The 27,124-nt window shown below is 41.2% G+C and overlaps 2 protein-coding genes across 7 annotated transcripts in view; one reads left to right on the top strand and one right to left on the bottom strand.

Annotated features, from left to right (window-relative positions):
* pank4 (pantothenate kinase 4 (inactive)) overlaps positions 1-9,458 on the top strand; it is a 60,758-nt gene extending 51,300 nt beyond the window's left edge. For 3 of the 5 annotated variants that reach the window (XM_048615091.1, XM_048615090.1, XM_048615089.1), the window contains 2 exons: positions 511-579; positions 2,825-8,004. In XM_048615091.1, the coding sequence (XP_048471048.1) occupies positions 511-579; positions 2,825-3,038 (283 nt within the window). In that variant the 3' untranslated portion in view covers positions 3,039-8,004. Of the gene's footprint in view, positions 1-510; positions 580-2,824; positions 8,005-8,254 lie in introns of those variants that run through there. The other 2 variants (XR_007265301.1, XR_007265300.1) reach the window with 2 other exon arrangements.
* A 1,772-nt stretch (positions 9,459-11,230) lies between these two features.
* LOC109918037 (probable glutamate receptor) overlaps positions 11,231-27,124 on the bottom strand; it is a 29,490-nt gene continuing 13,596 nt past the window's right edge. The window contains exons 6-11 of one of the 2 annotated variants that reach the window (XM_048614841.1): positions 26,752-26,978; positions 23,105-23,202; positions 20,571-20,788; positions 18,782-19,007; positions 18,216-18,498; positions 11,231-11,517 (exon numbers count right to left, since the gene is read on the bottom strand). In XM_048614841.1, coding sequence (XP_048470798.1) covers positions 11,400-11,517; positions 18,216-18,498; positions 18,782-19,007; positions 20,571-20,788; positions 23,105-23,202; positions 26,752-26,978 — 1,170 coding nt within the window. In that variant the 3' untranslated portion in view covers positions 11,231-11,399. The remainder of the gene's footprint in view (positions 11,518-18,215; positions 18,499-18,781; positions 19,008-20,570; positions 20,789-23,104; positions 23,203-26,751; positions 26,979-27,124) is intronic. The other variant, XM_048614842.1, reaches the window with a different exon arrangement.

The following is a 27,124-nucleotide window of genomic DNA, read 5'->3' as shown; positions in this document are numbered from 1 at the left end:
AAACACAGTCTGTTGGTTGCACTGTAAAATGCAGAGATTCCAGTTATTTGGTTGATTGACCTTTGCTTGGAAAGTGAGGACAAGACCAGATATGGATTTGGTGCCACCTCTACCATTGAATTGCCTCTTGAGGCAAATGCCATCCAGGCTTACAGCTGGGTATAGCCAGGTTCTACATAGATCTAGAATTGTACCTCAATAGTAGGACAGGAGCAGAATTGAAAGCAATTTTTTTTTGTTCAATTGTAGTGTTGAAATTTAAACACTAAGGCTGGAATCTCTGCCATATTTCATAAGTGTAAGATAAAACATTAGCACCATGGATAAAAATGGCTTTTTATACTATTTCTTCAGATTTTTGCTCAAGTTAAGCAAGGGGACCCCTGCAGTGACTATCGAGAATTTATTGCTGTTAGGGACTATCCTTGGCCCTTTAACAAATTGCTGTGTAGCTGTTGTAATGTTTGAGCTGGTAACTGTGCTTTACTCTGTTCCTATTCCTTCTTGCAGGAAAGCTTTACAGGATGATAAACTGTTATTAGTTCAGAGTGGCTCAAGTTCACCTTGTCTAGATCTGAGGTAATTTACTTCATTATCTTTTTTAAATAGACCTTGTTTAATTGATTATTGTTTGTCATTCCCAGCGTCTCTTTGAAAAGGGCCCTTAATCATACTACCCAATAATGGTTCAGTCACCAACGCCCCCACCCCAAGAATAAACTTTTGTTTTTACCACTGTGAGCTGCTTTGTAGATATTTAAGTGTAATTGATATAAAGGGACAGGCCGATGAACCTTGTTCAGTGAACTTGATTCTCACTCTGGTGCAGTTCCTAGTACCATCTTCTCACCATTACTGTGCCAATGTGGGCCTTGTTTTCTCTTTTACATTCAAACTTTTGCTTTCCTTCTCCCACTTTCTCAGTTGCTTGTCCTCTTTCTCTATTTTTCTCTCATGGCGTGTCCCCCGTGCACAGAATTGAATGCATAAATAGGAACTGAGCACAGGCTTATTTATTTTTCCTTCATAATAACCCAGTACTGCCATCCCAGTTGAAGGATTGAATCTACTGAACCCGTTGATGTCAGATGTCTGGCAAGACTTCAGGGACGTTCTGGTCTGTGAGACTAAGTTGCCTGTAGCAACTGAATCATTGGGGAGTTGTTACCCTTCTTAAAACATTCTACTGCTATGCTTATGCTCATTTGCACTGTGTAAATTTTTGTCACTTCTGCCAATAACTGCTGGGAGGGGTACAAGAGGGAACTATTTTTGTTTGTGTTCTCTCCTTAATAGTTCTAAAGCCTTTTCCCAAGGGAAAAGGATCTTGCACGCACTCAGTAATTGTGTGTCAACTTAATGGAGTCAGTCATGAGTATATACCACATCTGACCTGTGACTTCAGTGAATTTTTAAAATAATATTTTAGAAATTTGCATTTATCATTTTCATATAAGGCCAGTTGAACTGAAAAGTTTGAACTAATATTTTACTTTTTGCTCTAGAATTTGATTAAAAAACATAGCATTGGAGTGCAATGCTGCAGGGTATGGATCTGTCTCCAATGTTAGTGATGTAGTTGATTATAATAAAATGCATTGGTTTTGAGAGCAATTTGTTTCCGCATCATTGTTCTGCAAGCTAAGAAGATGGTGAAATTTGTATTCTGAACAGTAGGATTGAAGTGTATACATATGTGGTACTCAGGAAATGCAGTAAGAACACATTTATGTAGTATTGCGACATATTCTTAGGATGTTGCATAGTGCTGCACCTAATATTATTATGTTGATTAACCCTGCAAATGCCAACTTCTGTGCAGCGAAGGTTCACAATCAGCAGTTGAGAAAATTGCCTAATAATTCTGAGATAGTACGAACTGCTGATGATGGAGTCAGATATAACACAGTGTGGAGCTGGAGGAACACAGTAGGCCAGGCAGCATCAAAGGACAGGAAAGCTGACGTTTCGGGTCAGTACCCTTCTTCAGAAAAATTTTGTTTTTGTGTTGGTAATTGAACATTCTTTGCTCATCTAGGTATGGGGAGCGTTCCCTGTGCCTTTCCATTCTTGCAATGGGATCTTTAATCTCCAACTAAACAGACAGAGCTTTTGTTTAACTTTCAGTTCTGTGGTGATGTATCGAAGCCCAGGAGTGGAGTTTGAACTATAACCTTCTCATTTTAGTAAGAGCCTGACCAGCGAAGTTGCACTGATAGTGAACAGCTGACAAAATTATGCCAAATATTGTATTCGTGTCCAGTTAGCACAATGCAAAAAAAATACAAGCACACTCTGGAGATGCAAATAAAAGCAACGTGGCTCCTCGCCCCACCCAAAACAAAGTATAAAAGGGCACAGGCTGTGAAAGATGAGAAAGATGGGCAGGCTTAAATTCTCTGTGGAAATCTTGTTGATTTAAGTGGACATCTGACTGAGGTGATCAGATGTGTAGCACTGTTAGATGTAAATTTTAATTGGTATAAAATACTGTTTTAAAGGGAAATCCTGAAGGCCTTATTTCGTTTACTCAGTTGTTTGAATTATTATGTGAGATGGTGTAATGAAGGGAGCTCAAAGTGCTTGTGATGCCACAATGAGATTGAGTTTTGCTAGGGTGTGAAGTCACATTGTTTCATTGATAACATGAGCATAGATGGGTCTGATGGAGTTACCCTCCACTTTTGCTGCATGTTGATATGAATTCTGGGTAATGGAGGACATGCCTTTATCCAGCTTACACCCCGAACTATTGTCAGTTCTCACCCAAAGGTTAGAATTATTATAAAGACTAATACTGATCTTCCATATTTCTTTCTCTCAGTCGACTGGACAAAGGGTTGGCAACAGTGGTCTGGGAGAGGAAGACTGACCTGGTGATCATCGAAGGCATGGGTCGAGCTATTCACACAAACTATTACGCTGCATTACGTTGTGAAAGCCTCAAACTTGCCGTCATCAAGAATGCCTGGTTGGCAGAGCGACTTGGTGGGAGAATCTTCAGTGTTGTTTTTAAATACGAGATGCCTCCAAAGTGATTGGGAGGACTTGATGAGGAAGGACGTGACATTGCACTGGCACTGAGATGTCCCCTGTGGAATGTAATTGTATTTTTTTTCTTGTGACTATATAATTGAATTTGAGAAAAATGTCAATATGGATCAGCAAAGCTTTTGTGTCAGAAGCAATAATATATATTATATATGTACAGCAACCATATCCTTGTTTTAAACAAACACTTATTGTATAGACACAGTATTTGTGGAAACGAACAATTATCTTGCTTTTGGTCACTCAAGACAATCAGGTGAAATGTTATCTCTTTCGTTAGCAGTTTCCTTTGAAGAGATCTACTTAAAGGTAGTGTGGTCTGCAGATAACACTGTACCCATTTGAAACTGAACAGTTGGCTGCACAATTACAAATGTACTTCAGACCTTGAATCATGTTTGAAAAGAGCAACTGAAGCTATATTGGTGGGTATAGGATTTTGTCAGTATCGCACTAAGGGTATAGTAGTGGTGGATGTTGTGCTGTCACTATAACACAGTATTGGAGTGCAAATCTATCACTGCAACACTAGGGCTGCAGTACTGGTGAGTACAGGTCTGTCATTATATAACCAGTGAACTACTGTTGAAACATCATCACTGTGGTAAACTAGGAAAACATAACAACCAATTTACACATTGAAAGCTCCAATAAACAGCAATGAGATAATGACTAGATGGCATGTTTTTGCAGTGTTGAGGGATAAATGTTAGTCATGATACCATAGAACACTCGCCTGTCCTTCTTGGAGGTAACAGCATGAAATCTTTCACTTCCATCTAAGATAGCAATTTAATGTCTCATCCAAAAGGTAGCACTCTGACAGTGTAGGACACTTACAGTACTACACTGGGTGTATCAGCCTGGACTTTTCATAAATGTCTTTGGTGTTTGTCTTGAACCTAGACCCTAATGGATTGGAGATACCAAAAGCACACAATGATCAAGACAGGTGCAACCATTTATGATTTGAAACAGCCAACTTAAATCTCTAAAAACAGGGTCTTCAAAGCTTTAAATCTAAAACTTGTTTTGGACTGAAGTGTCAGCTGAGCGCAGCATCTGCTTTTTGCAGGAGTGACCATTGACCAGGAGGTTTCAGTATTTGAATTTTTCTTGATTTAAGATGCAAATGATGTACTGTTCTGAAAGGCTTGTCACGCTTTATAAATATTACATTTATATGTTGTCCATTTTTACATTTCAAAGTAAGCAATGCTCAGTGCAAGAGTTTTGCCTCCATGGTTTTAAAATCTGCTAATTTAGATGGAGGTAGAAATTTTGAGCAGTGTTTGTCCTAACGTGTATTCTAATTGAAATTGTTCATGGCTAGTTGTTGCATATCTCATTTGGTGGAATGACTTTATCTTTGTGATTGAAGTGTCATGGAATCTCCTATGCTAACTCTTCAAAAGATCGTTTCAGTTAGTTCTACACTCTTGGTTTTCTCTGTAGCCCAGAATTTTTTTCAAATATTTGCCCGTTTCCCCTTTGAAAGTTACTAAAATATCTGCTTCTGCTATCTTTTCAGGCGTTGCACAAGCAATGTCAGCCAGACTGAGCTTGGGGAGCAGAGGATGAAAGGAAGTGAAACCACTTCATTTATTGTATTGCAAATGTGGGAACTTCTATGGTAATAGTAGTGTGTTAGTAATCGCATAAGCTTGAAGCACCTCCTAGCAGTATTGCATGAATATCCAAGACATGATTGTGGAGTAGGTTTGCAATATCAATTCTCTCACTATTATTATTTTTAAAATCTTTCTAGGGAACTCAAAATTGCTGCCTTACAGTGCCATGTATCTGCAGCATCTTAGCAGTTGACCATTCCTCATGAATATGCCTAGACAATGCCTCTCACCACCGTGTTTGACCGTGGAAAATACTGCAGAGTGCTTGATCCTGTTCTTGTTTGACATTTATGCACACAGACATTTTGCTAATGGGGTTGCCATGTAGTAGTCATGAGTAGGAATCATAGCTGGTTCTCTTGCAGTTGTATCCCTGGGGGAGCTGTGACCAATTGTTTGGCTTGTATTGCTACCCTGACTGAGATCAATTCATTAAACAGATCAAACTCCAACTTTTCCTGATTTCTGTGGCTGTGATGCAACAGGCACAATCAGACCACTGAAGGAATTTTAATTTTAAGTGGAGAAATTAATTTATGAAATTTTAATCATGCCTTTTTAATGTAGAACCAGCATCTTGACCCACTAAAATGATATTCTTGTTGGCTGCATATAGTGACAACACAACCTCTGGCCAAAATGAGATGTTAATGTAATATCCCTGTAAGTCATAGCTGGAGGCTGCACTGCTAAAATGACTAGGATTGATTTTATGCACATGGTTAATTATTTCATTATCCTCCACTTAGCAAGAGAAACAGTCCTGCTGTCTCAGGACGCTTATTTGCTGTAGTTTCAAACATGAGTTAAGAAATTTGTGAATTCTAATCACAAATCCTGACCCACACCGACTCATTGGTTGACACAGTGGTATCAATATTCATGGTTTCTTTTTTAATGCCCCAGCTAACAATCCCTGCATTTCTTTTTTGTTTTTCCATGACCTGTTTACTCTAATGTATGATAAATGTTTTAGCATTGCCATTGTTACAGTTTACACTGTTTACTGTGAGGCTGTGCAAGAATACAGCTTAGAGAAAAATTGCCCCAATTAATTATTGCTTTGGTCTCTTCCTTGTTGGGCTAAGCAACTGTCTCCTGGACATGTTGTGAGTTTGAGTGAGTCATTAAACAAGATAGTAAAAGATGTATCGACAACACTCCTTCAAATTAAACAGTGACAGTAGGACAAGTTCAGCCTGGCACTAGGTAACATTAGAATGAGCATCAAGAAGTTCTTCACACTAAAAATGGTTTGTGGGTGTAAGGTAAAGGGTGCATAAATCATTTAAGCAGCTGCCAGGTTCTGAGAGTTGGGAACCTTTCTGGCTGGATGAATAAAGATGGCCTTAAAGATCCTTCTCATTGTTTTGAAAGCCTAATTAGAAGGAAAATAAAGTTTTACCTTTATACAAGGACCTGCTAAAGTGCTTTAAAAGAAAAGTACTAAACAACTGCCAATTTTCTTTCAGAGCAGTCCAACGAACTAACTGAATGAGTGACTGGTGGAGTTGGAGGAAGCAATGTTGAGTAGGAATTAGGAGAGCTCCTTTCTCTTTCAGTCGTGTCAGTGGATATATCACCAATACCTGAGCAGGCAGTTCGGACCTGAGTTTCATGCCTGATGCTGAACAAGTTGAACTACCTCCAATAGTGCAGCATTCCCTCAACGTTTCACTGTCCAAGTCTATAAGGGTTTCAAATTCACAATCTGCTGCGTCAAGAATGAGAGCTAACCATTGAGCAAAAGCAGGCACTTAAAATGAATATTTGAGATACTTTTTTGATGTAACCTATTTTTCTAATCAACCTGCTCAGTGATTTTATTACACACATCTGGAGCAGATGGGACTCGAACCCAGGCCTCCCAGTCCAGGGGTATTGACACTATCACTGTGCCACAAGAGGTTAAATAACTTGATTATAATCATCCATGAATTTAATTTATATTTAATTAGTTAGTTAAAAGTCTCAACCTAGCCGTACAGATGTAATATAAATTTCACTTTATGCTTAAGTGGCATGGATCTGTTTTACACAGTTTAACTTTGTTATATCATTAAAAATTTAATCAGTATTATGTGGCTCATGAAGTTATGGTCTGGAACAACCTTTTACTAAGCAGTTCATCCTCAATAAGAAAATGAAGTCATTTCACTACCTTTGTTCAACCTTCTTCCCATTTTGAAAATCATCTTTTATATTGGAGTGTAGGTTTTCAAAAAAAAGGCAGAAAATTTTGTAAAGGAATCATTTCTTGTGGGGTGGAAGGAGAAGCTACTTGTAAATTTACAGTATTAATTGAAAGTTTGCTGGCCTCTCCAAATTTCACCCTTGAGCAACAAAAACAGAAATTGCTGGAAAAGCTCAGTAGGTCTGGCAGCATCTGGGGAGACAAATCAGAGTTAACATTTTGGGACGAGTGGCCCTTCCTCAGAACTGAGAAAGGGTCACTTGACCCAAAACATTAATTCTGATTTCTCTCCACAGATGCTGCCAGACCTGCTGAACTTTTCCAGCAATTTCTTTTTTGTTTCTGATTCTGCAGTTCTTTTGGTTTTTATTCAGCTCTGAGCAACGTGCAGCCATTAACAACTGCTGATTAAGTCATATTCCCTGGCTGGACTGCAGTGCTTGTAGAGTCCTGTTGAGCTGGCAGTTACAAATGATTAAAACCACCTGGAATGTGTGAAAGATGATGGGGTAAGGTGTCAAGGAGAGAAAAAATTCTATAATACACTTCAGTGTTTTGCATTGTTTTATGAGGAAGGAGAATAATCTGGCAGTGAAATATGTAGCGATATTGCTCCACTATTTCTTCCAGATCCAGTGTTTACTGTGGTCAGTTTATGAGTTGCATCATGTATTTTAATTAAGCCATTTCGTTGATGAGCTGATGAATTCTTTTGCAGTCGGTACCAAGTGCAAATGCTGTATGTTTAAATTTTCAGAGAGAAGAATTTGGATATCTTGCAGCAGTAATGTGGACAGGGTGACAGGTAACATACAGCAATATGCAGTTAACCTCTTAAGTCAATGACTGAATCTCATTCTCAGGTCACATCTCCAGTCTCAGGGTAGTGCTGTCAAATAGGTTAGCTACTGAATTGTAATGATGGATTCCTACTAAAATTGAGGACTTTTGTACAGTTTGACTGCATACAATGCAAAAATAAAAATGGTCAAAGCTACCCTGGATTGGCCCAGGTCACACTGCTCAAGCAGGGAATGGATTGGAAAAGGGCAAACTCTTGCTGTATTTTATGTGCTCAATTAGACAAAACCATGTCAATAGATTAAATATAGATTATTTTGGAAGGAGTATTTTGCTCTGTGATTTTTGACTATGCCTTGATTGAAAAATATGCCAAATGTGTATATCGTCTGTAGTTTTATCTGGTTCTTCACTTCCAGGAGATCACAGTTTTGAATGAAGTGGAAAGTATGTATATTGTGATGCATAAGTTATCACAATACTGTACACCCAGCTAAGAATTGGATTGAAATTCCATGTTCGCTTTAGCACATTTGTTTATTCTTTGTCTTATCTATCTATCCTAAAATACAAAAAGAATACAGTGCTGGTCTGAGGCAGCAGAAGACTGTCTCCAGGACTGCTTGGAATTGGTGGACTGGACCGCGTTTGAGTGTTCAGCAGAAAACCGAGATGGGAATGCCACCACAGTCATGGACTTCATTAGAAAATGTGTGGAGGGCTGCATACCAAGGAAGTCAATCCGAGTGTTCCCCAACCGTAAACCTTGGTTGAACCAGGAAGTCCACTCCCTACTGAAGACCAGACGTGTAGCTTTCAAGTCGGGTGACTCGGACCAATACAGGAAATCCAGATATTACCTCTGCAAAGCCATTAGGGATGCCAAGAAGCAGCACTGGACCAATTCAGAGGCAAAACCACCAAACGGACTCCCACCACCTATGGCGAGGCCTAAATGACATTACGGGATACAAAATGAAGCAACACAAGATAGTGGACAAAGACACATCCCTCCCTGACACACACACTCAATGTTTTCTATGCTCAGTTTGAGCAGAATGCCAGCGGCGTGGTCATGCCTGCCCGACAAACCCAGACCCACCTGTTCCCTCTGACACTGCTTCAGACATCAGGTGGTCTTCCTGGAAGTCAGCCTAAGAAAAGCGACGGGCCCGGACAGTGTCCCTGGCCAAACACTTGGATCCTGTGTGGATCAACTGGTGGAGGTATTCACCAACATCTTCAACCTCTCCCTTCTACAAGCCAAAGTCCCCACCTGCTTCGAGAAGACCACCATCATCCCCGTACCCAAGAAAACACATGCAGTGTATCTTCATGACTACTGCCCAGTGGTTCTGACCTCGGTGATCATGAAGTACTTCGAGAGGTCGGTTATGGCCCACATCAACTCCAGTTTCCCAGTCTGCCTCGATCCCCTACAATTTGCTTACTGACTGAACAGATCCGCACAGGATTCCATATCCCTGGAAAATCTGGATGTCAAAGACACCTACACCAGACTCCTGCTCATTGACTATAGCTCCACTCTCAACACCATTATCCCCTCCAGACTGATTGCAAAACTGCGTGACTTTGGTCTCAGCTCTGCCCTCTGCAACTGGATCTTCAGCTTTCTGATCCACAGCCCACAATCAATGAGGATAGGTAAACTGCACATCCTCCACAGTAACACTCAACACTAGAGCCCCCCCCCCAAGGATGCGTCCTCAGCCCCCTACTGTACTCACTTTACACCTACAACTGTGTTGCCAAATTCTGAACACATACCATCTATTCGTTTGCTGATGACACCACTGTAGTGAATTGGATATCTAACAACAATGAGTCAAACTACAGAAGGGAGATAGAGGACTTGGTGATGTGGTGCAATGAAAACAATCTGTATCTCAATGTTGGCAAAACTAAAGACTTTATCATTGACTTCAGAAGGAAAGGAGGAGAACATGCCCCCATCTACATCAATGGAACTGAGGTTGAGAGGGTAAGGAGCATCAAGTTCCTTGGAGTGATGATAACCAACGATCTGTCCTGGACTTCTAATGTAGATGTGACAGTCCAGAAGGCATGACAACGCCTGTTCTTCCTCAAGCGGCTCAGGAAATTTGGCATGTCAATAAGGTTCCTCACCAACTTTTACAGCTGCACCATCAAAAGCCTACTGTACGGGTGCATAATGGCCTGGTATGGCAACTGCTCTGCCATGGACTGAATGAAACTACAGAAGATGGTGTGCGCAGCCCAGACCATCACAGAAGCCAACCTTCCATCTACTGATGTCTATTTACAGGGCCTGCTGCTGCAGCAAGGCTGCCAACATCATTGAAGATCCATTGCACTCCGGTAATGATCTCCTACGACCTCTTCCATCTGACAGAAGAAACTGAAGCCTGAACGTACAAGAGGAGGTTCAGGAACAGCTTCTTCCCGGCTGTTATCAGACTGTTGAATGGATTCTCTAGCCACAAATAATGCTGATCTTGCTAATGTTGATCTCTCCTAGCGCACGCCCTGTGCAATCTAAGTCTTTTGAACTGTACATCCTTTGCTTACTATGATCTGCCTGCACTGCTCGTAAACAAAACTTTTCACTGTATTTCGGTACATGTGACAATCAATAAATCAATCAATCAATCAAAAATCTCTCTCACTCAAACTCCCGGCTATTTACGGAAAGGTAGTTGTCTTGGTGTGTTGGTTTCTATCCTGCTAACCCTGGATATGAACAACCATTTTAAAAGCAAATGTCCACTAAGTTAAAGTTATAAACCTTCTTATAATAAATATTTAAATTTTTTAAGTAAGACTGTCAGCTTTGAGGGTAAGGTCACCAAGTAAAATGCCCATGAGTTAAATATTAACCTTAACAAAAAAATTGTGTTTAATGTAAGTGTGTGTATACAAGATTTTATTGAGGTGATAGTCTAAATCAACACTGATATGACATCGTGCTTTTACAGAGTACTGCATAAGTCATAAATAAGATAGCGTGACTAATAAAACCATGCAAGTTCCAAAAATAAATCAAAAATTCTCCTTTAAATTGAGGGGTGCTGGAGAATAAAATATTGCCCTATTTTAGATATTGTATTCCCAGGTCAGACACAATGTATAAAGGTTAAAGATTGTGCAATCGAATAACACAATGTGCCTCAGACCTAAACCTCAGATTCCCCCTTATTGCACTGGTACTTGCAATATTTGAGAGCAACGATTTTTGGCCAGTCAGATTGCTATGGCCTGTTTGTGCAAAGTTGGTGTAAGTTTTATACTATAGACTTATCCAAGTACTGGATTAAAATTGCCCGTCACATTGTACAGTCAGGCTAAGGTCTCTAAAGCTGACACAGGTAGGGGTTATAAATTCTTGGAGTCAGCTGGTCCATTGGGATAATCAGACGTCTGATCTTGTGGAGTGTGGCTCAATCCAGCTTGGCCTGTTTTGAATTAATTAGTTTGAAAACATTTCCTACTTCTGACATGTACCCTTGCAGTTTATTTCTGCATTGTTTAACATCATTTCCAAAGCCTGTTATTTACTGTGCATTTCAACTTTTTAATTACCAATTTCTAGTTACATAAAATAATTAATAATCTCTTTCAAGGTTGGACGTTTAGTTATATGCTATAATTTTCTAGGTTAGCATTTGATTCAATTTATAACTTGCATTAGAAGAAGAATTGAAATGGGTTAGATTGGATCATCAAAGTGAACAGACATCCTTTACTGAGTGGTCTTCAGGCCTTGGTCTTTTTATTGGCCTCACTTCTCCCTTTAAACCGAAGACTAAGTTCTTCAGTGAAGATTCTGCAACAGGATTTCTGTAAATAAATAAAGAACAAAAGAGAACATAAGACAAGTCATGACATTGGCTATGATTGAGTCAAAAGCCCTTTCCAGTTTTGTCAACCACATCACTTCAAGTCAGAGACCACCAGCTGCTTTAGCTTCAGAACTGTGAACCCCACACCATTTACTGCATAGCCTGAAAAACGACTGCTTACAATAGCTATTCTTGTGGCTTCTCAAAGTGGGATTGCCATTTTAAGAAAGTGGCTTTTCAGATGTGAATCCCGTCTGAAATTAAGTCTAGAACTTTAACCTTGTTACATACTGACTTTTGACTCCTTTTGTTGGTGGGCAGTGACATTTACCACCCTCTTTTACAATGTGTTAGAATTTTGGTTGACCCTGGAGAATGATGGCCTGAGAAGAATTGGTCAGTTCTGTTGTGAGAAAGGACCCGGATTTTTCAAGTGAACCCCTTCTCCACAAAGCCATACTGTGGATGAAAGTCATCATGAAACATTATTCAAAGTGAAACTGAATAATGAAGAATACAGACCTGGAGCAGTAATTCACTGAAGTCATTCTCACATCTACAGCAGATGCATCTGTCCATGATAGTATTAGTAGGAATGATCACTGCACAGTCATTGTTGAGACCATTGTGTTGTGTAGCCTATCACCATGCAGACTTCAAACGGATCTAGCAACTCAAAATTGGGCCATCAGGAGTAGAATTTAACTCATTCACAATCTAACCTCATGGCTCTGCATTATCCCAAGTCTACCATTTCCTTCCAGGTAGATTAACCTTGATTCAAAGGAGACTGCAGAAGGGTGTGCTGAAAGCAGCACGAAGCAAACCTAAAAATGAGAGATCAACCTAGTGAAGCGACGACACAAGACTGCTTACATGCCAACAGTGGAAGCAGCATATGCCTATGATGGCATAATATTTAATAATTTTTATGGACTTGATTTTTAAAGATTTTGGATACAGTTGCTTCTTGCAGTTACATTTGTGATAAATGCTTGTTTACTGATGATCCCTGTCCAGTTTATGACTGTCAGGTTGCTGTGCTTTGCTTTGAATATACTTTGGACCAGTCTGCTGAATGTCAGTTCTCCTGTTTTTGGAAAAACCTCGTTGTCAATCCTGATCGTCCTCTTGAAGATTGGCTTTTCGATACCGTGTTCCCCAAGGAACTGTCTGTCAAGATCCAGAAATAATTGCCTCTATTTGATGAAGCTCATCTATATATGCCAGAATGTCAAGCCAACAAGTATCTGAACATCTCAAACCTTATCCTTTGTGCTTTCTAGAACTCAGAGTTAATGACCAAATGAGTTTATTTTTATTTTCTCAAAGTGAGGAAAGTCTTTTTTTCTTGTTTTCCATTGTGTGTACCTTACATAAGAAAATAGGTGCAGGATAAGCTATGTCCTACTATTCAACATGATCTTGAGGGCTCCTCCTATTTCAAAAATATATGTACCTCTCTTTAAATACTTTCAGTGAATCATAGAATCCCTACAGTGTGGAAGCAGGCCATTTGGTCCAACAAGTCACACTGACCCATCGCCCTACCTTATCCCTGTAACACTGCATTTCCCATGGCTAATACACTTAATCTACTCATCTTTGGACTGTGGGAGGAAACCCACACAGACACGGAAAATGTGCAAACTCCACTCATTTGCCTAAGAGTAGAATTGATCCTGGGTCCCTGGCGCTGTGAGGCAGCACTGCTAACAACCTTGCCAGCCCACTTTCAGTGATCTAGCTTCTCTAGCTCTCTGGGATAAGAGATTTCCATACATTCACTAACCTTTGGGAGAAGAAATTCCTTCGCATCTCAATTTTAAATCGGTGTCCCCTTTTTCTGTAATTATGTTCTCTTGTTTGAGACTCCTTCATTAGTAGAAATATCTTTTCAACATCTACCCTGCCAAGCCCGCTCAGAATCTTGTACATTTCAATAAGATCACCCCTCATTCTTTGAAACACTAATGAACAAAGGCCTAGCCTGTTAGCTAGTTTTGATAAGCTAACCCCTACATCCAGGAGTCAGCCTGATGAATCTGTTTTGAAATCCAATGCAAAGACATCCTTTCTTAGGTACGGGGACCAAAATAATACACAGCAGTCTGTGTGTGGCATCAGACTTCAGCTCATCAGCTCTGAGCCGAAGTTCCTTGAGCAACTTGCTGTTGATGTGGCCTTGTTGATTGCACCAGTGTCCACCAGTTCTCACGTAAAACAGCTGCAAAATTGTGAGTTTGCATGACATAGTGTGAGAAATGATCTGATCAAAGTAGTCATTATCCTACAAGTTGGCTTTGATGTGTTCTATTTTGGCATCAAACTTGCATGGTGAACAAATGGCTCAGGTCCTAGTTATGAAATTCTGATAAAGCAAGTCTGAAAGCATACATTGACCAGTGAAAATAAATTTGTTAAAAGAGCACATGGATACTACAATTGCTATTGATATGCAAATTCCGTATGTCTTGGCAAACGTGAAAGAAATCTTCATCAAATATGTGGGAAACTTGCTCAAAACTGGTTGTAGCAATTCACCAAACCACTTGGCTAGTGACAAAGGTTTTCTTTTTTCAACAATACTAAATTAAATTTATATTGTGACATTGGAACAGTGGAACCAGATAAAAAAATCAAGTCAGTTCAAGGACATCACCATCTTCAGCTGCTTCATCAGCTTCATCAATGACCTTCACCCTATCATGTGGTCAGAGGTGGGGGATGGTTGCATGATGTTCAATGTAATTTGTGACTCTTCTGTAACTGAATAGGTTTATGTCCATATGCTGCAATACCAGCACAACTAGAGAAAGACAGTATCATAGGAGCAGAGAGGCTGACGTTTCGGGCCTAGACATCTCCATTTCTGATGAAGGGTCTAGGCCCGAAACGTCAGCCTCTCTGCTCCTATGGTGCTGCTTGGCCTGCTGTGTTCATCCAGCCCTGCACCTTGTTGTCTCGGATTCTCCAGCATCTGCAGTTCCTACTATCTCTAGAGAAAGACAGTGTACTGTTACAATCTTGGTCATAACACAGGGGTAACAATATCCATGAACAGTTAGACAATTAACAGGAGAAGGATGTTCCACAAACATCCCAATCTTCAGTGGGGCTATCAAGCACATCAGTGCAAAAAACAAGGTTAAAACACTTACATCCATCTTCAGGCATACATGCCAGGTAGATGATCCATCTTGAACTCCTGAGGGCCCAGGATCTTACATACCAGCCTGCAGCCAATTCGGTTTACTCCATGTTCAAGAGGGCGCTGGATACTGCAAAAGCTATGGGGTCTGACAACATTATGGCAACAATACAGAAGACGTGCTCCAGAATTTGCCATATCCCTAGCTAAGGTGCTCCAGTATAGCTACAACACTGGCATGTACTCAATAATGTGGAGAACTGCCCAGATTGGTTCTGTTCACAAAAATAAGGACAAATCCTTAAGATCATAAGCTATAGGAGCAGAATTAGGTCATTCAGCCTATCAACTCTGTTCCACCATTTGATCATGGCTGATATACTTCTCAACCCCATTCTCCTGCCTTCTCCCTGTAACCCTTGATGCCTTACCAACCAAGAACCTATCTATCTCTGTCATAAATACACTCAATGATTGGCCTTTACAGCCTTCTGCGGCAATGAGTTCCACAGATTCACCATGTTCTGGCTGAAGAAATTCCTCACCTCAATTCTAAAGGGTTGCCCATTCGTTCTGAGGCTGTGCGCTCAGTTCCTAGTCTCTCTTATGAATGGAAACATCTCTATGTCCACTGTATTCAGGCCTCTCACTATTCTGTCAGTTTCAATGAGATGCCCCCTCATCCTTCCAAACTCCATTGAGTACCAACCCAAAGTCCTCAACCACTCATATGACAAACTCTTCAGCCTTGGGATCATTCTTGCAAACCTCCTCTGGACCCCTTCCAATGCCAGCACATCCTTCCTCAGATACGGAGCCTAAAACTGCTCACAATGTTCCAAATATGGTCTGATCAGAGCCTTATACAGACTCAGCATTATATCTAAGGTTTTAGAGTAGATTTGTAGCTTGGGTTGTGATGTTATGGTTAGTTCGCTCACCGAGCTGGTTCGTCGTTCCGCAGATGTTTCATTACCCTGCTGGGTAACATCATCAGTGCAGCCTTTGATGAAGTGCTTTTATATTTACCCGCCTGTTATTTAAACTCTGGTGTCCGTTGAGCTGGGTTATATTTACCCGCCTGTTATTTAAACTCTGGTGTCCGTTCACAGTGGAGTGTATATGGGGTCTAGCTCAATATGTTTATTGATGGCTTTCTTAGTGAAGTACCAGGCTTCTAGGAATTCCCATACTTGTCTCTGCTTCGCCTGTCCCAGGATCCTGGTGTTGTCCCAATTGAACTGGTGGTTTTCCTTATCCATGTGGATGGAGCATTATATCTCTGCTCTTATATTCTAGTCTTCTTGAAATGAATGCTAACATTGCATTTGCCCTCCTAACTGTTAATTGAAACTGCATGTTAATAGTAAGAGAATCCTGAACCAGGACTTCTAAGCTCATTTATGCTTCAGATTTCCAAAGTCTTTCCCCATTTAGAAAATAGTTATGCTCTTTTCTTCCTGCCAGAGTGCATAACCTCTCACTTTCCCACATTGTTTTCCATCTACCACTTCATTGCCCACTCTCCTAGCCTGTCCTAGTCCTTCTACAGCCTCCTTGCTTTCTCAACACTACCTGTCCCTTCACCTATCTTTATGTCAAATCCAACCTTTCCAATTACCGTCATATCAGTCTAGCCTTGGTTTTAAGCGAAGTGACAAAAATAGTTATCAACAGTACTATCAAGTGGTATTTTCAAAGGAATAAAGTCTTCACTGATGCTTAGTTTGGGTTCCATCAGGATCATTTAGCTCTAGACATCATTACATCCTTGGTCTAAACATAGACAAAAGAGCTGAACTCCAGAAGTGAGGTAAGAATAATTGAAGTAAGAATTACTGTCCTTGGCATCAAGGCCATATTAACTGAGTGCAGCATCAAGGAGCCCGAGCAAAACTACAATCAATGGAAATAGGGAGGAAACATTACATTGTTTGAAGTTATACTTAGCACAAAGGAAGGTATCCGTGATTATCTGCTGCAATACCAGGACAGTATCCAGGTTTGGGCTGATAAGTGACAAGTAGCATCTATGCCAAGCAAATGAGAGGGAATGACTATCTCCAAAAAGGAGAATCTAACCATTGCCCAAAACATTCACTAGCATTACCACCACTAAATTCCCCCTATCAATATTCTGGGAGGCACCATTGACCAGCTGTAGCCAATGTGTGGCTCAAAGAGCAGACATGAGGAAGTCTGCAACAAGTAACTCACTGCCTGTCTCCCAAAGATTGTTGACCATCTACAAGATGCAAATCTGGAGTGTGATGGAATATTGTCCATTTGTCTGCATTGTGCAACTCCAAAAACATAAGAAGCTCAACACCATACAACTCAGAGCCCTGCCTGATTGACACCCCACCCACCATCTTCAACATTCTCTCCTTTCACCACTAATGCACAATGGTAGCAGTGAGTACCATATACAAGAGGCATTGCAGTCATATACCAAGGCCCTTTTGACGATATCTTCCAAATACACCACCTCTGCCACCTAAAAGGCCAAGGCCAGCAGATGCATGGATTATCATCACCTTTGCAAGGCACAAACACCATTCTGACTGGAACTATATAGCCTTCTCTTCATTGCTCCTGGGTCAACATCCTGGATCATAATTCTTAACATGGGTACCTCTGCATCCTAAGGACTGCAGCGTTCAAGAAGGAAGATCACCAAAACATTCTCCAGGGCAATTAGAAAGGGGTAAAAGATGCTGGCCTAGTGAGTAATGCTATATTGCATGAAGAATTTAAAAAAACACAAATTCCATGATGTGACAGTTTATATAGGCCATGTGTATTGATACCACGTGCATGTGTCCTATGCACTGTTTAAATTCATGCATGTGTACTTAAGGGTTCCAGCTTTAAACTTGTTGCAGCTATGAATGGTGGGGAGGAGGAGAGGAAAGTGAGGATGTGGCAGCGGGAGGGAGACTCCTGCTTGTCTTGACTCTCTCCTTCACAGTCCCTATATATATAACAGACTTGCTCACTCCACTTTGAGTAATACCTAGTTATGATGTCTGTATCACAAAACAGGATATCCTGGAGTTAGAGAGTGTACAAAGGAAAAAAGATAAATAAATTAATGAAAGGGATCGGGCACCCTGAGCCATTGCTATTGTCAGTCCAATTGTTTTCTTCCTGTAATTCCGGGACAGTGTATTTTATATTGTGTGTGATAGACTGTATGTGTGGCTGGGAGAGAATAGTGTGAAAGTGTGAATGTGAGTATCAATGTAAGGGTGGAATGTGTGTACAATGTGTACTTATTAGAATGTATGAGAGGCTGGGAATGTGTACAGTTGTGCAAAACTGAGAGGACATGTGCACGAGAAACAGTGTGCATGTGTGCATTGTAAAGAGTTAGATGAATAGTAAGTGTGTTTAACTTTTCCCCTTTGTCCTCTGTGAATGTGCATTGCCTCATCTACCTCTGCAGCTAACTGAGGTGCCATGGGAAATGATGTCGGAATTTTGCCTTATTCTCCCCTTTGCTGTGTGGTGTAGTAAAACTAGGAAGAGGAGGAGAAAAATACCTTTGGGGTTTGGAAGGAGGAATTACTGGAATACATACATCTTGATCAGCCTTTTTTCTTGATTTGACAGCCAATTCGATGCAAGCGACAACTAAGGCCAATGACAATCCAATTGCTAGAAAGAGGAAGGTGCCCCCAATCTGGTTTACTTTCAGTGGACTCCATTCTGCTGAGTGCTCAACACTACATGAAGATTTCCACCATTTCGCTTGCAGCTGCTGGAGTTGTCCAGATTCCTCAAGTTCCAAAAGGGTATGAGTCAAATAGTCTCTAAGTGGGTCACCTTGAGATAAAAACAAAACAAAGCATGACATATTCCTGAAGTACAATTGATAATTAAACTGTACAACCGTGAGAAGACATAATATTCATTTGGTGGGGATGGAAATATGGAATGTTGAATTGGTGTGAAGTTATATAAGGCATCACCTGTCACCAGGACATTCCAAAGCATACCGTAGTCAATCCAAATTCTTTGAATTGCAATCAAAATGTTAAATTTCTCAAGAAACACATCCAACTATCTTAAATAAGACAACTGAATTAGTAAAGAGGTTGCAACTCACCAAGGCGAGTAGCAATTCCATATCCCCTAATAGCTGCAAAGTTGGAAACCCTCATCAAGTTGCAGTGCTCTGCAACAGCCAGGTCTATTGTTGAGGATTCACCAATCAGGGCATAGTTGGAGTTGAGCACTCGTTGTATCCCTTCTTCCATTGTATGAACTAAGACAGAATCACTTTTACTGTTCATTTTTTCATAGATTTTATGGTAGATTGGAATCTTTGAGAGCTGCAATAATATTGAAGATATTTGTTTCAATAAAAGAAACATTTGTTAATAGAATGATAAGTAGAAATTAGATAAATGCTAATCCCTCAGCATCTTAGACTTCTACATCCATCATTTGCATGTTCTGCCATTACCCTTTTTATCTTTTCATCACATGCTACTCTCCACTGTGGTGCAGATCTTCCTATGTGTTCTTTCTTTCCCCTTTTCCCAAAGGCTTTGCACCTGCTTATAAACCATTAAATCACTAACTCTTTCCAGCTCTGATGAAAGATCATCAATCTGAATTGTTACTTCCCTGTTTTTTATCTCAACTGATACTGTTTGACCTGCTGTCTATTTTTCAGCATTTCTTGCTTTCATTTCAGATTTCGACCAGCTATAACATTGTGAAAGGATTCAAGGCTTTAGGTGACTTGAATCATCCTCATTTAGAGTCATAGAGATGTACAGCCTGGAAACAGGCTCTTTGGTCCAACTCTTTGGTCCAGATATCCTAGATAAATTTAGTCCCATTTGCCAGCATTTGGCTCATATCCTTCTAAAACCTTCCTGTTCATATACCCAACCAGATGCCTTTTAAATGTTGTAATTGTACCAGCCTCTACTACTTTGGCAGCTCATTCCATACACTCACCACCCTCTGGGACCCTTAGGTCCCTTTCAAATCTTCCCCTCTTATCTTAAACCAATGCCCTCTAGTTTTTGACACCCCCACCTCAGGGAAAAGACCTTGTGTATTTATTCTATCCATGCCCCTCATGATTTTATAAACCTCTAAGATCAAATTGTTTAGGATAGAAACAGCATTTTGTTAATTCCTATCTATTTGTTGACTACATTAATGGATTTCACTGTTGCCTTATTATACTGTAGATATTTTCTAATCAACCTGTTCAGAGATATTGTTGCACACCTCTGCAGCAGATGGGACATGAACCTGGGTATCTTGGTCCTGAGGGAGGGATTTTACTACTGTGGTACAAGAGCCCTCAGCTAAGACTTTATTAGTTGTTAGCTATGCTGATCTCACTCCTAATTAGCCAAACATTCTTTTTTGATGGATGCTTTGCTGCTCTTCACTGATTAGTTATCAGGATTTTTCAAATTTTTTTTGCACTCAAGGATGTTTAACATTTCACATTCCTGTGTGTGCATCACTGGCAAGACCAGAATTTGTTGCCCACCCATAGTTACCTTGAGGAGATGGTAGGTGAACCACTTATTCAAACCTTTGAGTGGCTTGCTTGGCCACCAAAGAGGGCAAATAAGAGTTAACCATATAGAGTCACATGCCAAAATTTGAAATTTATTTCCATAAAATAAATTAGTGAACCAACTGTTTCTTTTATGACAGCCTGACAGATTCTCGGTTACTTTTACTAAAACCAGTTGCAGGAGTTGTTAGGATTTTATTTTTAGAACTTGAATTCAAATTCACAAGCTACCACAATGGGACTTGCACACATTGTGCACATTATTAGTCTACGCGCCTGGATTTTTTCTCCTGTATTGTAACCGGTGCGCTGCAATATCCATACTTATCCATCTCCAAGTGCATACCTTGAAGAATGAGAACGTTGAACCACCATATACTGTGCCATAGTCAATTTCATTTTGTTCTGCAAGATCAGCAAAGGATTTGATCAGTGGTCCCTGAGTCTCTGAATTCAATGAGGCTGCAAAATATGTAATGTACGCTACCAGGAAAACAATGCCGAACAGCCACCAGGTTATCCCAATGATACGTGTGGACAGAGCTCTGGGATGTGGCCCCACACCTAATGAAATACAATAAGGATATTATTTTTACAGAATTTACAGTACAATAACAGACCATTCAGCCCAACTTGACCCGACTGCTGCTTACACTCCATGTGATTCTTTTTGTACCCTACATTGAGTCAATCAGTGTATTTTTCTATTCCTTTCCCCCTCTTGCTTACCTAGCTTTCCCTTAGAAACATTTATGCTATTCAGCTCACATAATTTACAATATGATATTGAGTTCCACATTTCTCCATGAAGAAGTTTCTCCTGAATTCCTTATTAGTGACAATCATACATTCTAGTTTTGTAATCCCACTAGTCTAACATCTTTTTTACCTCTACATTATCAAAATTCATAAATACAAAGACTTTTATAAGGTCACTCCTTATTCTGTTTTCTAGAAAAAAGGGCCCCAGTCTGTTCAGTTATTTTAGCCAGTATTGACCCCTCCATTCTTGTATTATTCTTGTAAATCTTGTGTCTTATTATCACTTTTTTTATTATGAAGGCCAGAGCAACACACAGCACTCCTACCTCCCATTTCTATCCTCTGCTTTCAAAGACATCATTGAGGGATAATTTGCAAGGATACATCCAAATGACTACCAGCCACTTTCTGGTGCCCTACCAAAATACCTACATGATCCTGGACAGATTATACTACCATGAAGAAACTGAAGACGGATTATTGACGTTGTTAGGAAATTGGCTAAATAGTAAGGCAAACAGGAGCAAACATGGGCAAGAACTCTGAATGGCAGGATGTGACTAATGGGGTCCCCCAGAGATCTATGTTGAAGCTTCAACTATTCAACATATTTATTACTCTTGTAGTTGACAGGATAAAAAGCTATATATCAAAGTTTTCCAATTACAGAAAGGTAGGCAACATTGCAATCTGTAAGTTGGCATCTTACTGTGTTAAACGTGTTCTATAAATTGAAATTATGGAGGCACAAAATTGCAGAGATGCTAATAAAATGAAAAAGCATAATTGGCAAATCTATTTAATCTGATAAACCTAAAAAGGTTAAGTCAGAGTACTTTTTAAATGATGATAAACTAGAAACAATGAAGCTCCAAAGAGATCCTGAACACAGCTCATTAAAATGTTTTGGATAGGTACAGAAAATAATCAAAAAGGCGACTGAAATTCAGGACTTTGAACCTAGCAGATAGATGTAGACATATCTATCATGTTTCCACTAGTGAGGGACTTTCAAACTAGGAGGCATAGTTACAGAATAAGGAGATATTCGGGCCTATGCTGAGCTGGCACGAATGTGGAGGTGAAGCCTTGGGCAGAAAAGCCATGATCTTATAGAATGGTGGGGCAGATTGGAGGGGGTAACTGGTCTATTCCTTCTTCTATTTCTCATGTTCTTACAAGGGGTATCAGTTGTTCTGCATATATACAAAGTCCTAGTTAAACAGCTCCTGGAGCACTGTGTTCGTGGGGCAGCAATGACAGAGTGTTGCATCATTGGAGGACAGTAAAGAAGGAGCACTTTACTATTGCAGATTGCTATTACCATTGAAGAACAGTTTCACCTTTAGCTAGATCTACAGTACTCTTACTGATTCTTCTGGATTCTTGGGACAGGAGCCAGTGAAAGTCCAAAGACCTGGAGCACAGAAACTAAGGGGATTTTACATTCTTTTGCAGTCTCATGTCAATTACCATAGAAAGCGTCCTATCCAGATGCATCACAGCTTGTGTGGCAACTGCTCTGTCCAAGACCGCAAGAAATTACAGAGAGTTGTGAATTCAGCCCAGTCCATTGCGAAAACCAGCCTTCGTTCCATTGACTCCGTCTGCACTTCCTGCTGCCTCAGGAAAGCAGCCAAAATAATCAAAGATCCTGCCCACCCTGGTTATACTGTCTTCCACCCTCTTCCATTGGTTAGAAGAAACAAAAGTTTGAAAACATGTAGCAATAGATTTAGGAAATGCTTCATCCTGGCTGTTGCCAGACTTATGACCAGATCTCACCAGAACTATCTTTCTCTGCACCTTCTGTGTAGAGTGTAAAACTATATTCTGCATTCTGTTCTATTACCCTGATGTACTTATGCAAAGTATGATTTGTCTAGTATGATTTCTACAAAAATCTGTATGATTGTACAAAACAATACTTTTCCCTGTATCTCAGTACATGTGACAATGACCAAATCAAAATCAAAAAACAAAGCTGAGCTGGAAGATTAGCACTGACCAGACTTTTACACCCTGGCAAATCATGGAAAATATGACAATCTACAGGACAGAACCCAGCTCATTCAAGCCCACTGTCAGCTCCTGACTCTGTGCTCAGAGATACTTTACCTTGTAGAGTGAGAGCTCCGACTCCAAACCAGAAACTGTCAAACAGTGAGAAATGGGTATTTTCAACTTCAGGCTCCCTCCACTCATTGGGACTCAGTCTGCAAAATAATGGTTGCATCAAATATTGCGCATTGTTTAGTTAACATCCAGTAATTCTCCATAAAAGCAATATTTTACCCCATTTGATTTTTATAACCATAAACTTTTAAAGTGCGATATTTACTTTAGCCATGCTGTCTCATATCCCAAAAGTGCTTGAGGGAACAGAAAGAGGGGGCCTGAACCTTATGCTTTTTGGCTAAGTCCAAGTTGCGTTGAGTTTTGGGAGGGTTTCTTGTCCTATCATACCAAACTCATCTCATTAATTGCCTATCATTCCGCTATGGTGCTCTCATGTCCAATTTCCACATGCCATTTCCACAAAAAAAATCACCACTCAGTGCATATCCACTGAAAACTCAGAATCCATTGCAGTTGTACTATCTCTAAAAAGTCACTGTGCACCCAGACTCAGGATCCTGCATTGGTGGCCGAACCCACTGCCTCCAGCCTGCCTACTCCCCTGTGACCCTTGGAACTTGAAGCAAAGGAAGGTTGACTTGTCTCTGGCAAGAAGACCCTCGGCATGCCTAGTCTGTCCAGACAGATGCCCCAGGGGTCACCCTACCACACCTCCAGGGCTTATAGGCTCAACAGCTGAACAGGCTTCTTTGACCCCAGCTGTAGACCAGAAAGTCCACTAAGATGTAGTATCAGAATCCCCACAGTGTGCAAGCAGACTATTCAGCCCATTGAAACCACACCAACCCTCCAAAGAGCAACCCACCCAGACCACCTAGCCTGCACATCCCTGGAGGCAATGGGCAATTTAGTATGGCCAATCCACCTAACCTGGACTTTGGAAAGAAACCAGAGCACCCGGAGGAAACCCGCACAGACACGGTGAGAATGTACGAACTCCACATAAACAGTCACCCAAGGCTGGAATTGAATCCGGGTCCCTGATACTGTGAGGCAGTAGTGCTAACCACTGAGCCAATGTGCCATAGAAAGGGGGAGAAAGAAGAAAACATACTTTGGTGGCATGGGTGAAAATGGTTTGTAGGTCACTTTCAGTTTATGCACAAAATGTTCTTGATTTTAACTTACCAGCGGTTGTGAGTCTGTTTTTGTACTAAAGGCATTTTCACACCACCCACCACTACTTCATGGCACAGATGAGGCGCCATGGATAGAGCTCTGTGCTGAGACCCTAATGCACCATCTGGAAGCACAGGGAGCAATACGTATACATGACATTGGGTCATGTTGAAAACCTTTGGCCTTCCTTATGCAACATCCCTACTGTTCAGCATTCCCTCTGTGTGCAAGAAGTGCTGACAGTGACTGACAATGAGCTGTCTAATAGTTGGTTGCGCCAGGGAGATGTAACACGCAGAGAAGATCAATGATGTAGGATGGTCAGGGAGTCAGCGACCTGCTTTCCTGTGTGTTGTACGTTGTATGGGCCAGTGAACAACGTTCTGAAAAGCCTGATGATAGGTGTTTGCTACAGCTCCCTCCCTCACAGGTTGAGTCACTTACCTCGCCCATTCTGAGTGTGCCTGCAGCTATTTCTTCCCCATTGTGCCCTTCCCTAGAGCCTGCAGTCCCCAGTCCAGGAGGCTAACCTGCCAGGGCTCAGTTCTGCAGCAATGAACACACACGCCTCCCTGATCCCATGATGATGATCCACCCCCTGAACTGACTGACTGGACAGCCCTGGACTAAGTGTGTCTAGATCCTTGACTGGTGCCTATACATCTTCCCTACTGTATTAACCTTACATCCAGACTTGCCACTATGGAACCAAAAGACTGGCCATGACACATTCCATGTACAACAGAGGCACATACTCAAGAAAAATGGCCTGTTGTTGTCACTGCACAAATTGCATGGCAAGGAAAGGCAAGGCAGAGCATGTAGGTTACCACTAAGTGAGTGAACACAAAGAGAGCAAGTGAGCAGCACTGAGATATAGCCCAGCCTAGCCCAACCCGCTCTGCAAGCTTGGTGCCTGGTCCTGTGCACAAAGTGTCCCTACCGCAGCCGCTCAATGCTAATTGCCACTGCATCCTGCAATATGAGTCTGTTCTTCCAGTGCATTGGAGAAGTGCCCGGCTGGTCATCTGGGATTGGCAGATGTCAGATGCAGTGTCCTACAGTGCGGGGTGTGTGTGCCTGATGCCCATGGATCATGCTCCTGTGTTATTGTTTGGTTGTGGGCAGCATGGGTGTTGTTCAGGGCAAGTGGGGAGCTGAGCTCACCAGGTACACGCTTTGGTTTCCTTGTTGAGTTTTCCTGACCTCCAGCTTGTTGGCAAGTTTGATAAGTTGGGAGGCTGAATATTAATGAGGGAAGTTGTGACCTTAACAAGGCCTTCAACAAGCGTCAATCGCTGTCAATTTGGTGTCTTGCTGCTTCCTAGCAAGAATCTCACCGTGCCGCTTGTGAAGAACCATGATGTGGAGGTGCCGGTGTTGGACTGGGGTGGACAAAGTCAGAAGTCACTCAGCACCAGGTTATAGTCCAACAAGTTTATTGGAAATCACGTGCTTTCAGAGTGTTGCTCCTCCATCTGGTGAAGTCTGACGAAGAAGCAGCACTCCAAACGATTGCGATTTCAAATAAACCTAAGGTTGGACTATAACCTGGTGTTGTGTGACTTCTGACCTTGTGAAAAGCAATAAAGGTGAGGTGAGATGATCTTGAAGTAGTGGAGAGCCCCACCCATTATTGCCCGACTCTGCCAAACATTATACAATAGCCCAAGTTGTTCCGATCCCTCTAAGATTTGGCCCATGGAGGTTTACTCTGTAAAGTTACAAACAGCTGCTGTACCAACAAAATTCCAGCAAGTGGCACAATTGAGCTGCTGGAAGCTCTTGGTCTGAGTGGTTGCACCAGAAGGGATCAGTGACAATGCAGGCCTGTGGCATTGTTTGAAGTTTTGGTGATGCTTGAAATAACTCCACAGAAGCTGGTTTCCCGTCACCAAGTCACCCTTTATGTACCCACATAAAGTCCTTGACACTGATCCAGCTCCCTCAGAGCCAGCTCTCAGAGTGAACAGGATGTCTGACACTCCTGTTCTTATCTGTCAATGAGCGTTCCCTGATTGGACCAGATTAACAGCCCCAACCAGGGAACTCATATGTTATGAAGTCCACCTGGCTGACCTTGTTACAATGCTAACTCTGTTCTGTCTGCAATGTGGTTGATACCTGACTCCCCTTGAGCAGTTAGGGGTCAGCAATAAATATTGGCCTAACCAGCAATGCCTACATTCCCTGAAAGAATAAAACCCACAGTATTTCATGTTTTGAACTCCTATAATGTTGCTCTTTTCTCTTCCTGTACAGACCATCATTATGACTTTCTCTAACAAAGTTGACAATTTGTTCCCTGGAAGAATGGAAAATGTCAAGCTAAGGAGATTTTCTTATTTTCCAGCTTTTGCAGTCCCTTCATTTTTTTCTCCTTTTTCTCCTTCTTTACTTATCCCCCTCATTTCCTTCTTACTTTTCTCTCTCTGTCATCAGAAATCTGATCTTGCATTCCGCTGCAATTTGGTCAAAATTAAATCCGACAAACATTGAAAGAATACCTTGCTGCAAGATACAGGCAGAAACAGGTCAAGATGTAGGCGATGAGAAGGCTGAGCCAGGTGTTAGCTGAGAATGGGCTCAGGAACTGGAAAAGACTGGCACCCTGGTTGTTGGAGTCTTTACGTATCAGGATGCTAATTCCCACAGACATGAATGGACGGGTGAAGCTGAACACCCTCTCACGTTCCATGGTGATAGTCAATGGAGCGATGGCCACATCTGCCTCCTGAGAAGAATCAGTTAGAAGTGGTGAAAATTACTAATTAACCCTTCTCTCCAACAGCAGCAAGCTTGGAATTACATAAAAACCTTTAAACGTTAAGCTGGGTGTACTGTTCCTTACCACACTATCCCTGAACAGAGGGGAAGGTG

This window comes from Rhincodon typus, chromosome 31 (assembly GCF_021869965.1).
Source record: "Rhincodon typus isolate 14 chromosome 31, sRhiTyp1.1, whole genome shotgun sequence".
In the NCBI taxonomy this organism is placed as follows: Eukaryota; Metazoa; Chordata; class Chondrichthyes; order Orectolobiformes; family Rhincodontidae; genus Rhincodon; species Rhincodon typus.
This window is presented reverse-complemented; position numbering and strand designations above follow the sequence as displayed.